Source organism: Kogia breviceps, chromosome 18, assembly GCF_026419965.1.
Source record: "Kogia breviceps isolate mKogBre1 chromosome 18, mKogBre1 haplotype 1, whole genome shotgun sequence".
Lineage (NCBI taxonomy): Eukaryota > Metazoa > Chordata > Mammalia > Artiodactyla > Physeteridae > Kogia > Kogia breviceps.
The window spans coordinates 5,211,048-5,224,956 of NC_081327.1; the positions used below are offsets into that span (position 1 = coordinate 5,211,048).

Sequence of the window (13,909 nt, forward strand, 5' to 3'; positions counted from 1 at the left end):
GGGAACAGCGACAGGGGGTACTGGGGTCAGGAGGGGACCAGGGCTCGTGGAGAGGATGTAGGGACACAGACATGGAGGAAAAGTGGAGACAGGGACGGGGGAGGACGGATACGGGGGAACGTAGTGGCACGATCATAGAGGGGATAAGGAACACCGGCATAGAGGGAATGGGGGGACTCGGACACACAGGCGCCGCGACTCGGAGAGGCTAGTAAGAGGTGGGGAACCAGGGGAGAGGGCTAATCCTAGGGCACTGAGAAAAGTTTAGGATGACTCATTGGAACTCCTCCCTGGCAGCGCTTCCCTCCCCCGCAAGACCTTTCCCCTAGTTCTAGGCCACACCCCCTTCACAAAGCTGTTTTTCCCCTCCCCTCCGGGTTCCGCCTCCCTCCCCAGGATCCTCTTCCCATTGGCCCGCATCCGCTTGCAGCACCGCCCTCCCTTTCGGGCTTCTGATTGGTCCTCTGTCGGGGCGGGGAGGCGGGCACCGCAGCGGTTGACTGGCTGGTGGCGCGGGGCGCCGGCGCAGAGAAAGACAGGGGGCGGGGCGTCCGGACCGTGTGGCCCGGGGTGAGGGCTGACCCGGCGGGTCGCCGCGGAGGGAAGATGGCGGAGCTGCGCGCGCTTGTGGCTGTCAAGAGGGTCATCGACTTCGCCGTGAAGGTGACCGGGCCCCCCTTTCCCTCCTCCCTGAGCCCCGCGGCCGTATACTTCCGGGGTCAAGAGCGCATACTGTATGAGGGTCTTCTGGTACCTCTGATCTCTGCAGCTCTTCCCTCAAACGTCAAAGTCACACCTGAGGGCAAAGATCAAGAACTGAGAGGTTCTGACTCCCGATCCCTCTTCATTCAAACCCAGCCCTTCTGGGTCATGACCCCGTTCCCCTTCCGCCAGTTCTGTACTCACTCTCTTGAGAATTGTGTGCAGGGCGAGTTACCTTCTCTATTTCTTACCTGCTGGAGGAGCCGTGGTTCCTGTTTAACACACGCAGAAACTGAGGCACAGAGGGGTCACTCAGCTGGGAAGGGGCACAGCCGGGATTCCTATCCAGGTCCCTCTGACTCCTCATCCCATCTAGTGCTTTGCACACAATCCAGGCTTTCACCCACTCGGCTGCATCGCACACTCAATTGACTGTTCAGCACAAAAAAAGTGCTCTCATGGAGGTCCTGTGGGAACCCAGAAGCTATCACAGCCCCAGGGCAAGTGAGGAAACTAGCTGGGAAGGGAGAAGTGTGTTTGCTAGAGATGAAAAGCAGTCTGACAAGTTGGTGGTGTAGCTGGCGACCTCCATGAGAGGGGTGGAGGGCAGGATCTCTGAGGGCCTGGCTTGTCCCCAGACAGAGGTAAATCAGACACAGTCCCTCAAGCCACTTTGTCCCAATGGTTGGCCTAAACCAGACTGAAGGCAGTGACTGTCCCTCCTTGTATGTCCCCACCCTGCAGGGCCCATCAGACTAGGAGGCCACCTCTGTGTCCCCAGCATTGCCCAGTACAGGACCTGGAGGCCTGACCCTAGCATGAAAACTTAAGCAGTCATTAACAACTCACATTTAGTGGGTCCTTACTATGCACGAGGCAGCGTTCTGGGTCCTTGCTGGAGATGAATCTATGCAGTCCTTTCAATACCGTCTAGATTTTTTTTTTTTTTTTTTTTTTTTGGCCATGCTGCATGCCTTGTGGGATCTTAGTTCCCCAACTAGAGATTTTATCCGGGCCACGGCAGTGAAAGCGCAGAGTCTGAATCACTGGACCGCCAGGGAGTTCCCCTGTTTAGATATTATTAATCCTGTTGGACAGGGGGGGACACAGTCCTGTGGAGGTTCTGTTAGCTGCCGGATCACCTGGCTAGGCAGCCGCAGTCAAGTCAAGATGCAACCAAGTTCCGCTCTCACTCAGCAGCCACTCGGCCTAATGACAGCTCTGGCAGCGTGTGGCAGGGGAGGTTGCTTGTTTGGGGGACAAGCTCGTCTTGGGATCCTGGGACCCGATTCTTCTGTTTTCCTTCCCACTCTGACTGTCCCCTGGGGCTCCCATAGCCTCCCCCTGCCCCAGCCCTGGGCCCTGGCCTGAGATGTCTGGGGTCATATCTGTCTGCCCCGCCAGACAGGCTCACATTTGACTCAGCTCTGGGTGCCAGCATCGCCCAGCCCAGGACCTGGCCCATGGGTGCCTCTGGTGTTTGTGCTGAATGGGGAAGTGTGAACTCGTCCTGACATGAGCTCCTGTCCTTTTTCTGCAGTGTTGGCAGGGCCTGCCCCTTCCACAGCGCCCCAGCGCATCTCCCTGGATGTGTCTGAAACAAGTGATTCAAACGCTGCCAACCCGGGCGCCACCCCCGCCCTCCTTCCCTCATCTCCCATAGCCTTTCATGTCTCAGCCCCGTCCCCGCTGCCCTCTCCATCTCTCTGCACTTCTCCAGCAGGTCAGGCTTCATCTTCTTCTACCTGAAGAAGCCTCACCGCTGTCTCCTCCTGGTTCCCCAGTCTCTCCCCTCGTCCATCCCCTCCCAGCCTGCGTGTGGGGGGCTTCCTGCCCCCAGGGCTGACCATGCCCCTCCCCTCCTCCTCATCCCTCCACTCCCAGCACCCTGAGGACAAAGTCCCAGCCCCTCCGCCAGGCTTCGTGGTCCATCCCTGGCCCCCGGGCCCTCCAGCACCCCTTTGAGCCTCCCAGCTGCTCATACCCACCCCCACCCCACCCCCTCAGGCTACCCCGATGTATCCTTGGGCGCTCCTGCAGCTCCCTGGGCTTGCGTCTCAGCCCTTCCCCCACTGGATTGAGATCCTCTGTTTGCCCAGTCGTCACCCCCTGCCCCCAGACTGGCAGCTCCTTTCGGGAGAGGGGGGGTTGGTGGTGGTGTGCAAGGTCGACCCAACTGTGTGTTCCCCGCGTTGCTTCCTCACTTCCTTCCAGACTTTCCTCAAAAGTCACCCTGTCTATGAGGCCTTCCATGGTCACCTGCTTGGCCTCTCTGTGCCTGAGTTGACCCATCCAGCAAATGAGGATGGCGGTGGCAGTAACCAATGTCCTGGACTGTCTGGACGGTTAAATGAATTAACGCCTCTAAAGCCCTTGGCGGCTTGCCTGCCTGTTCCTGGCTGTTTCTTCCTTTCGTTTTTTCTTTTGGCAGCGCTGTGTGGCGTGCGGCCGACCGGGGCTTGAACCCGTGCTCCTCCACCCCCCAGCAGTAGAAGCACTGGGGTCTTAACCACTGGACCACCAGGGAAGTCCCCTCTGGCTGTTTCTGTTGAGAGTTAATTTGTTACACCTTAGAGAGCAAGGCTGGAAGCTTCACCGAATCATCTCCCTCAGTTTATAAAACATCATTATTTTTAAAAAAAAAAAAAGGATCATCACTGATTTTTCAGGCCAACCATGGTTTCCCGACTTACGTAATTTAACTAAACAGTGTTTTTGAAGCTTGAAATCAACTCAGGCTTCAAAGGTCTTCCACGGAGAAGGTGAGCTGGCACGGGTCCCTGGTGCTGGAGAGCTCGCATCCCTTCCTCCTTGTGGGTCAGGAGTCTGGGGTTGAGAGTCCTGCCAGGGCCGGAGCAGGCTTGAGGCCCTCTCTTGGGCCCCCTGGCTTCCCAGTGAGGCCTTATACTGATGGGCTGCTTTCCTATTTATAGAGGGGAAACTCCTATTCTGGATTTTAGTCTTTTCATGAAAGACAGGGCTCTGGCCTGTTAGTTTCCATGCTGCTTAGTAAGTGTTTGATGAACGGACAGGTGCAGGTTTTAATGCATTACTCTTGTGAGCAAATTCTCATTCATTCATCCGACAAATATTTCCAGTGCATTCACCACATGCCAGGTACCGTTCTAGGCCTTGGGGATACGGTCACGACCAAAATGCCCGTAAATCCCTGTCCTCATGGAGCTGGCGTTCTGCTGGGGAGAAGACAGCGAATCAGTACAGCATATATCATATGGCAGGCGCGCTCCAGAAGGAAACAGGAAGGGGGCGGGGAGAGTTAGGAGGGATGCAGTTTGAGGAAGATGACCAGGGAAGGAGGTGAGGGGTGGAGCCACGGGTGTGTCTGGGAAATTCTGGGGAAATCCTGGGTGACTTGCCCAGCCCAGGTTCTAGTGAAAAAAAAAAAAAAAAACATGGACTCAGTGCATGGTGTTTGCTCCATGGCTTTTTCTGTAAAGTGCATTTATTAAGTTCTGGGTTTTGAGCCTTCCTGTTGGTGCTAAGTTGACTTTTTCAAAATGAAGTAACAGTGATAGAAAGTAGGAATGGTCCTTTTCCTCTTTCTCCTCCTCCTTTTAATGTTACCGGTCCCTGAGGTACAGCCAGACTGGGGGACCCCTGCCTGAATCCCACAGTCCCATCTCAGGTCTGTCCCCTGGATGGGAGGAGAAACCACGTCCTTCAGCCCCAGAGAAACGGGTTCAGGGAAATGGTCCCAGAGAGGGAGAGTCCCTGCTCTCAGCTCAGGTCTGCTCCGGCCAAGGAGAAGAAAGAGGTCAGGTCCTGAGCCAGATTATTCAGGCTCCCAAGCCAGGCTTCTCTGACAATCTCTCTCTCTCAGGCTAGAGCCAAGTTCAGCATCCTCCGCCGCTGTACTAATGTACCCACCAGAAACCCGCAAGTCCTGCTACACTCCTCCCTCTCCTCCCCCAGCACCCTGTCAGTTTCACCTCCGCAGAGCTCTCCAATCCATCCACTTCCGCACCGAGCCACTGTCATGGCTGTCTGAACCACTGTCATCTCTTATTTCGGTGACCAACAGCTGCCCACCTGTCTCCCCACTTCAGCTCTTGCCATTTTTCCAGTTTTCTGCACCAAGATACAGAACGACCTTGTACAAACTTAAGTTGGATCCGCTCACCTCTTTACCTTTCCTTGTTGTTCTTTGCATCAAGACCCAGCTCCCCGGCATGGCCTGCTGGGACCTGTGCAGTTGAATTCATTTCTTATTGCTGCTGTAACTAGTTACCATAAACTTAGTGGCTCACAGCACCACAGATTTATTCTCTTACAGTTCTGGAGGTCAGAAGTCTGAAATGAGCCTGCCGGGCCAAGATCAAGGTGTTGGCAGGGCTGCACGGCTCCCGGAGGCTCAAGAAGAGAATCCATTTCCTGGCCTTTTCCAGCTTCTGGAGGCCACCTGCATCCCTTGGCTTGTGGCCCCTTCTTATGTCTTCGATCAGCAGTCTAGCGTTTTCTCTCTTGGACCCTGACGCTCTCTCACCTCCCTCTCTCACTTATAAGGACCCTCGTGATTACTTTGGGCCCACCTGGATAATCCAGGATAATCTCCCTCTCTCAAAATCCTAAACTTAATCACCTTTGCAAAGTCCCTTTTGCCACGTAGGTGACAGTCACAGATTCCAGGGGTTAGGATGTGGGCGCCCTGAGGGTCTGTTATTGTGCCTGTCACCCCGGTTCGGCCCCTGCCAGCTTCTCCGACAGCACACCGTGTTCCCCTGGCCACACCAGCCTCCTGGGACTCCTCAAACCTCAGGGCTTTTGCACACGCTCCTCCCCCACCGCCAGCACTTTCCCTCACACTACACCTACTCTACTCCATGCGCCACTTCCTCTTTCAGCTTCAGCTCCAGTGCCACTGCCTCCGGGAAGCCTTCCCTGATAGTCTCCAACATCAGACTGGGTTGCGCCGCCCCCCCCCCCCCCCCCCCCCCCGCCGATCGATCGTGCTGTCTCACAGCTCCTGGACTCCCGTTCAGGAATTGTCAGGTGGTACAGCAGGGGAGTGGGGTGCTTGGGGCGCAGAGCACTGCTGACTGGCCTTGTGACTTTGGGACAGGTACTTCCATTCGGAGCATCAGTTTCCTCGTCTGCCCACAGGGACAGCAACAGCTCCTCTTTTCACGGGGCTGTTGCCAGGATTGATGAGTTAGGATGCGTGTGATTGCTTAGAACAGGGCTCCTGCGAGACGCTCCTACAGTGGCCAATACTGTCATCCCTGTTTGCTACCAAGAGGATTGTGGGAGGAACAGGCCCCCCCCCCCCCCCGGCTATGCAGTTCCTCATCCATGGAACCTGTGACGGTTACCTTCTTTGGAGAGATAGGGTCTTTGCAGATGTGATTGAGTTAAGGATTTTTTTTTTTTTTTTTTGGCTGCACTGTGCGGGTTGTGGGATCTTAGTTCCCCAACCAGGGACCAAACCCAGGGCCCTGGCAGTGGAAGCGCGGAGTCCTAACCACTGGACCGCCAGGGAAGTCCCGACTGAGTTAAGGATCTTGAGGTGGGGAGGTTCTCCTGGATTCCTCAGGTAGGCCCTAAATGCCATCTCAAGAGTCCTTATAAGAGAGGAGTCGAGTTTCATCTCACACACACACTCACACACACCCACACACACACAGAAGGCTGCACGAAGACGGAGCACAGAGTTGAGGGTGAAGTGATGCCACCCCAAGCCAAGGAATGCTGGCAGCCCCTCCAAGCTGAAGAAGCCAAGGAACAGATTCTGCCCTCGAGCCTCCCGAGGGACCGCAGCCCTGCCGACACCTTGATTTCACAGCGAAACCTATGTTGGCCTTCCGGCCTCCAGAACTGTGAGATGGTAAGCCACCGAGTTTGTGGTCATTTGTCATAGCAGGCTCAGGAAACTAACAGAAGCAGTAGTTGTTCCTGCCGTGCCCCCCCGTGCCAGACCAGCAGCTCCCGGGCCAGCAGACCTGTCTGCCCTGCACACGGTGGTGCCTAGGAATCCAGCGCAGGGCCGGTGTTCAGTGAAGACTCACCATGTGAGGAAAGGAATAGACGAGGTTTGCTTGCCCTTGACCTTAGCCTGTTTGGCAGAGAGCGGCTTTCAACGCTGGTGTTTTTCAGACTAGATCTTAACCATGTGTCGGTCAGGAAAACCATGTGACAGGTGGCATTTAAAAAAAAAGAACAGAAAATGTCAGGGTATGGTGTATAATGGAAGGGTTAACATCGATCACCGAACCTTACATTGCCTTGGTATTTATGTTTATGTATAAATGTGTGTTGTGCATTTATAATACACTTGGGGATATTGTAACATGTACCTCTCACAGTGGGTTATGGTAAAGAAAAATTTGAGAAACACTCTTTCAGGCCCAAGGAGCGGCCACAGAGTAAGACGAGCATGGCAGACGTCCCTGGTGCCCAGCGAATGTCTGAGTGAGAAGGTGACCTCCACCTGTCTGTGAATTCTAACCCTCTCTGTCCCTGGAGCTGTGGGACCCTGGACAAGGCCCTGCCCCCTTCCAGATCCCTGTGGTCCCCGTCCAGCCTGCGCAAGGCTTGGTGTCTTGGCCACCGCCCCCCTCCCGACCCCCGCCTTCTCGCCCGCTTCCCCCTGACCCTGCCACCTCCCCTCCCGGCTGAGCAGATCCGGGTGAAGTCCGACGGGACGGGTGTGGTCACGGATGGTGTGAAGCACTCCATGAACCCCTTCTGCGAGATCGCCGTGGAGGAGGCCGTACGGCTCAAGGAGAAGAAGCTGGTGAAGGAAGTCATTGCCGTCAGCTGCGGGCCTACCCAGTGCCAGGTGCTCGGGGGCCTGGGGAGGGGCTGGGACCCCAAGTCCCGGGTCTAAGGGAGGAGGGACTGGGGCCTGGACTCCTGGGTCTGAGGGAGGAGGGCTGGAGACTGGGCTCCTGGGCCCCCCGAGGGCTAGACGCCAAGTCAAGCCCCTTCTCTGCTCGGCAGGAGACCATCCGCACTGCTCTGGCCATGGGTGCAGACCGAGGCATCCACGTGGAGGTGCTGGCTGCAGAGGCGGATCGCCTGGGTCCCCTGCAGGTGGCCCGGGTCCTGGCCAAGCTGGCAGAGAAGGAGAAGGTGGACCTGGTGCTGCTGGGCAAACAGGTAGGTGACAGAATCGTGAACTGGCTGAAGCCAAAAAGCACACTCATTAGGTTATGTAACAAGCTTCAGGCACAGCTTGATCCAGTCGCACGTGCTCTACACTCCTCTCCTCTGTCTTGGCTTCACCCTGTGTATCTCCCGGCTCACCTCCCACCAGCCTATCAAACCCAAGAGAAAGATAAGAATAGCTTTTCCAAGGGCTCCAGCAAAGCTCCTAGAGCTGGCACTTCATTGGTCCAGCTGGAGTCATGTGCCCATCTCTGAACCAATCACTAGGGTCAGGGATAAAACGTTCTCATTGGCCCAGATGCCACTCATCTAGTTCCCTAGTGTGACTGGCATAGGGTTTGGCTAGAGGGAGGCCTCTGGAATATTTAGATGGGTCAAAGATTTGGCATCTGGGATGCCAGGTGCCCTCATGTACTCCCGGACAAGTGACTGCCTACCTTGGGGCCCAAGTGAGGGGATGGGATCATTCTAGACCAGGAGTCAGCAAACTGTGGTCCGTGGCCACCACTGATTTGATAAATAAAGTTTTATCGGAATGCTACTGCGTTTGTTTACATAGACACTTATTGTCTGTGGCTGCTCCTGCAATTGACTATGGCTGCTCGTGCACGGTAGCAGCAGAGTTGAGTGATTGTGACGGAGACCTTATGATATTTACTACCTGGCCCATCAGGGAAAACATTTGCCAGTGTGCATTCTAGAGAAAGGCCCAAATGGTACGTGAGAAGCTCCATCATTGTACAGTCTTCTCTCTTTCCCCACTCAGGCCATTGATGATGATTGTAACCAGACAGGGCAGATGACAGCCGGATTTCTGGACTGGCCACAGGTGAGGCCGGAGTGGGGAGCATCTGCTGAAGGCCAGGCCCGGGGGCTCAGAACACAGCCACCCCTGTCCTTGCCCTTCCGGAGGGAGGCAGGTGTCAAGCAGGATGGCTACTCCAGTGGGCAGGAAGGAGGGGCGCACAGCCAGGCCCCCAGGCCCCATCTGGGCCTTCACATGCTGCTTCCCTTGCCTGCTGCTCCTCAACCACACCACTCAGCCCTGCCTCAGGGCCTTTGCACCGGCTGTTCCCTCAGCCTGGAACAGGGTTCTCTCAGATCTCCTCGGGGCTTTTCACTCCCCACCAGGTCTCTCCTCAGATATCACGTCTTTGGAGAGGCCTGCCTTGCCCACTGTCTATGAAAGTACTCACACACACACCCCAACCCCACGTTTCCCATTCCAATCCAACAGAAATGAAAGCGACATGGGGCATTTAAAGCTTTTCACAGCTACATTAAAAAAGTAAAAAAGGCCAAATTCATTTTAATCCGATATTATTTCACATAATCTATCGATAATATTATTTCAAATGTCATCAATAGAAAAAACATTGAGCCGGGAATTCCCTGGCGGTCCAGTGGTTAAGACTGCTTTCACTACCGAGGGCCCAGGTTCAATCCTGGTTGGGGAACTAAGATCCCACAAGCCGCATGGCGTGGCCGAAAAAGAAAAAACGAAAAAAAAATATTGAGTTATTTTCCATTCTTTTGGCTTTTGGTACGAGGTCATCGAAAACCAGTGTGTATTTTATATGCACAGCACATCTCAAGTCACATGCTCAATTTCCATAAGAAATACTTAGATTCCTAATACTCAGTGTTGAAAAAGTAGATTCACGCGTCCAACTTGTTCCAAACAGACTTAAACGTTTTCCAATAACTGCATCAAGTATCCTTTTTTTTTTTCTTAACAGCTTTATTGAGATAAAACCTGTACAATAAACTGCACACATGTAGAGTGTACAGTTAGGTCAGCTTTGACGACTGTTACACACCTATGAAACCATCTCCACAGTCATGATAATGGATCTTGCTTATCGGTTTTAAAATGTAAATTAACGGAACAAAATGAAGAATTCCCGTCCCTCCCTCGATGGAACTAACCACATCTCACGTGCTCAGAAAGCCACATGTGGCCAGTGGCCCCTGTGTATTCACTTGGTTACCGGTGGTCTTCATTGCAGGATAGATGCCCCCCCAAAGCTGGGTCCTTGGGGGTTGCGTTCATGGTGCATATGCCCAGAGCCGGGCTCATGGGACATTCCAACTAAGACCTGAAAGATTTGTCCAGTGAATAAGCGAACGGAGAGAACAGGTTGGTTAGACAGAGAGGGTGTCGGTCACGTCAGGAAATGGTGGTTCAGGACCGGAGCGCAGAGGAGCCTTGGGCCAGAGGGTGGGTGCTGAGGGGGCCCCAGAGGATGTTTCGAGGATCAAGGTACACGGGAGGCTCTGTTGTTGGCTCAGCAGAGGGACCTCAAAGGGAGCTCTTGGGGACAGAAAGGTGGGTGAGACCACGACACGGAGCCTGGAACCAGGCTGGACGCATAGTTGAGCCTCTCTCTCTGCCTCAGATTTCCTCATCTGTAAAATGGGGATAATAGCACTTACCTCACAGAGTTCCTACGAGGATCTGATGACCTAACACAGTCGCTTAGAACAGTACCCCCAAACTCAATACATGTTCCTTATCATGAAGGAAGGGAGATCCAACGGGCAGGTTCAGGACATTAGGACCTACACCCTGACTCCCAGGAGAGACCCTCCCCTGGGTTTTTGAGTTCCCTTCCCGTGGCCCCCTCCCGTCTCTGAGCTTGATGTCTGCAGGTCACCCTGTGGGACCCTCGCGCTTCCGTGCTCACCCACCGCCTCAACCCCGTGGTGTGCACGCGGCAGTGGCCTGCTCTGTGCCTGCACTGGGTTAACCTCACCGGTGCTCCCCCGACGCTGTCCATCCCCAGGGCACATTCGCCTCCCAGGTGACGATGGAAGGGGACAAGGTGAAGGTGGAGCGGGAGGTCGACGGGGGCCTGGAGACCCTGCGCCTGAAGCTGCCTGCCGTGGTGACTGCCGACCTGCGGCTCAACGAGCCGCGCTACGCCACGTTGCCCAATATCATGGTGAGTGGCTGGCAGGTGGGCCGCTGGGGGCCTGGGGACGGGTGAGCGCTGCCAGGCCCAGTGCCTCCCTGGGGGTCAGGTGGGAGGAGAGAGGACCCACGGGACGTCGCCTCCAAAGGAAGGGGTCACCTGGTCCGTTTGACTAACGGAGCGGGTTCACGGAATCATTTCTGCCAATAGTGAGAGTCCGGGGTTGGGGGGTGGCGGTTTTGGCGACCAGGGAGGGTTTGCTGGTTACCTCAGCCAACAGGAAGGCTTCACGGGACTCCAGGAGGGGTTCCCCTGTCGTTCCAACCAATGGGAAAAGTTCATCGTGTACTCTTAGCCAAATAAGGAGGATTCATTAAGTCATCTTGGCTTGTCAGGGAAGGTTCCCCCGGCAATCATTACCAACAGGAAGGCATCGTTTAGGCCATCATGGCTAACGGGAAGTTCACTGTTCATCATGGCTCTAGAATGGGTTCATTGGGTCCTCTCAGCCAATAGGAAGAGTTCAATGTATCGTCTCAGGCAATACGGAGGGTTTCGTGTGTCCTCTCAGCCATTAGCGTTTAATGTGTCATCTCAGCCAATAGGGTGAGTTCAGTGTGTCATCTCAGCCAAACTGGAGAGTTCGGTGTGTCATCTCAACTGATAGGGGGCGTTCAGTATGTCATTTCATCCAACAAGGAGGGTTCATTGAGTCATCTCAGCCAATAGGTGAGTTCAAGTGAGTCATCTCAGCCAATAGGTGAGTTCAAGTGAGTCATCTCAGCCAATAGGAAGGTTTCAGTGACAATAGGGAGGGTTCAATGAGTCATCGTCTCAGCCAACAGGGAGAGTACAACTGGTCCTCGTGGCCAAGAGTCTGTTGAGTTATTATTGCCAGAAGAAGGACTTTGCCAGTCCGTTCCAGCCAGTGAAGGACTTTCCACGGCGGTTGACCAAAGGTGGGCTCCCGCGATAGGAGGGCTCCCCAGGGCATCCCAGCCAGCAGGAAGTGTCCGCACCAGGTGTGGCCCCGTGAGAGGTCACGTGTGTCCTGGCCAGTGGGCAGGTCCAGAAGGGTCCAGCCAATGGGAATGGCTCTGCAGACGTGACACCCATGGAAGGGCTGCAGGAGTGTGGTCAGGGGCTTGGGCAGCCCTGTGAACCGTGGGCCTCCCATGTACAGAAAGCCAAGAAGAAGAAGATCGAAGTGATCAAGCCTGGGGACCTGGGCGTGGACCTGACCTCCAAGCTCTCCGTGGTTAGCGTGGAAGACCCACCCCAGCGCACGGCCGGTGCCAAGGTGGAGACCACAGAGGACCTGGTGGCCAAGCTGAAGGAAATTGGGCTCATTTGAGCCCTTTCCTTGAAACCCGTCAATAAAACCATGACTCTTCCGGCGTCTGTCTTTGTTAACTCATTCCCCAGAAACCCATTCTTTGATTCATTCAACAAACACTTACTTAAGTCTCCTGTGTGCCAGGTCCTGTGCTGGGTGATGCCGGGGAGCCAGGGGCGTCACATCCGGCCCCTGCCTGGGAGGAGCTTCCGTGGTGAAGGGGGCACAGACAATGGTGCCAGGCCCTTGTTGAGACGTGGGACACAAGCGGGAATGAGGCCAGAAGGTCTGGTCCTGGCTGGGGAGACAGACAAGCAACAGACAATCAAAACCTAGTGTGAGGGGGCTCCCCTGGGGGCGCCGTGGTTGCGAGTCCGCCTGCCGGTGCAGGGGACGCGGGTTCGTGCCCCGGTCCGGGAGGATCCCACGTGCTGCGGAGCGGCTGGGCCCGTGAGCCACGGCCGCTGCGCCTGCGCGTCCGGAGCCCGTGCTCCGCAACGGGAGAGGCCCACGTACCACAAAAAGAAATAAATAAATTAAATTAAAAAAAAAAAAAAAGAAAGAAAGAAACGAAGGCCCAACGCAGCCATAAATAAACAAACAAACAAATAAATAAAGAGCGAGTCAGATTTTTAAAAAGCAAAAAAGCAAAACCTAGTGTGAGGATGAAGAGCGGGGGCCTGGAGTCAGAGATAGTGATTTTCGACCCTCACCCTCACACTTACCAGCTGTGAGATCTTGAGTGAGTTACTTCCCGTCTCTGATCTTTAGTTTCCTCACGTGGATGATCGAAACAGTAAGAGCTTGCTGTAGTGGTTGGGGGCCTGGGGTCTAGAGCCCAAGGCCCTGGCCAGTCTAGAGCCTGGCCAGTCCGTGGCTCTGAGAGGACCTTCAGCAGGTTCCTATTCTCTGAGCCTGGGTTTCTTCCTCCATCAGGTGGAGTTGGTAATAATACCCATTTTCCGGTTGTCTGTCGTGGCATGACAGACCTCTCCACAACTTGGTGACTTAAACCAAAACTCATTTATTTTGCTCGTAAATCTGAAATTTGGGCAGGGCTTGGCCAGGACAGCTTGCCTCTCCTCCACGTAGGGGCAGTCTGGGTGGCTCAAATGGCGTGGTGTCCAAGATGCCTCAGTCATGTGCCTGGCAAGCTGGCCGGGGATGTTGACCTGAGCGGGCTGTTGGCCAGGGACCACGACTCGTCTCCACGGGGATGCCTGAGCTTCCTTACATCATGGCAGCTGGGTCCCAGCGGGAGTATTCTGTAATGCGGGAAGTGGAGTATGCCAGTCTCTCAAGGCCTCTCAAGATGCAGAAACCAGCACAGGGCCACTTGTGCTGTACTCTCTTGGTCTGACAGTCACAGAGCCCACCCAGATCCAAGGGAGGGGGAGATAGACCCTATTTCTTAGTAGGGGGAGGGTGGAATTTGTAACCACTTTTAAGCTACAAAACCTACCACACGGTTTTTTGTTTTTTTAAAAAAATATCTATTTATTTATGTATTTGGCTGCGCCAGGTCTTAGTTGTGGCACACGGGATCTAGTTGCCTGACCAGGGATCGAACCCGGGCCCCCTGCACTGGGGGCGCGGAGTCAACCACTGGACCGCCAGGGAAGTCCTCCCATGGGGTTTTGAAGGGCAATTAATGTAGCGTCTTCAGAACCATATCTGACATGCCGAAAATGCTTACTCTGTATCATAACCATTGTTAGCATGGGGTGGTAGGGAAAGCGTTCAGGAGGAGTAAGCAGCCTGACCATTGTGGACCAAGCTCTTCCCTCTGGCTGTGCAACCTCCAGCAGGTCCCTTGATGTCTCTGAGCCAT

At 54.8% G+C, this 13,909-nt stretch overlaps 1 protein-coding gene across 2 annotated transcripts; it reads left to right on the top strand.

Annotated features, from left to right (window-relative positions):
• Positions 1-525: 525 nt before the first annotated feature.
• On the top strand, positions 526-12,136 carry ETFB (electron transfer flavoprotein subunit beta). Of its 2 annotated transcripts, XM_067020418.1 has the most exons (7): positions 532-663; positions 7,340-7,498; positions 7,660-7,818; positions 8,594-8,656; positions 10,614-10,772; positions 11,581-11,701; positions 11,926-12,136. In XM_067020418.1, the coding sequence occupies exons 1-7, from the start codon at positions 607-609 to the stop codon at positions 12,003-12,005; spliced, it is 798 nt and encodes a 265-aa protein (XP_066876519.1). In that variant the 5' UTR covers positions 532-606; the 3' UTR covers positions 12,006-12,136. The 2 variants fall into 2 exon arrangements, with proteins under 2 accessions (XP_058900227.1, XP_066876519.1); XM_059044244.2 differs by lacking the exon at positions 11,581-11,701 and having other exon boundaries at positions 526-663.
• The last annotated feature ends 1,773 nt before the right edge of the window (positions 12,137-13,909 follow it).

Coding starts and splice junctions, on each gene's coding strand:
- ETFB (XM_067020418.1), top strand. CDS start 607: ATGGCGGAGCTGCGCGCGCTTGTGGCTGTCAAGAGGGTCATCGACTTC. Junction 664..7,339: donor TCATCGACTTCGCCGTGAAG/GTGACCGGGCCC, acceptor CCGGCTGAGCAG/ATCCGGGTGAAGTCCGACGG. Junction 8,657..10,613: donor GATTTCTGGACTGGCCACAG/GTGAGGCCGGAG, acceptor GTCCATCCCCAG/GGCACATTCGCCTCCCAGGT.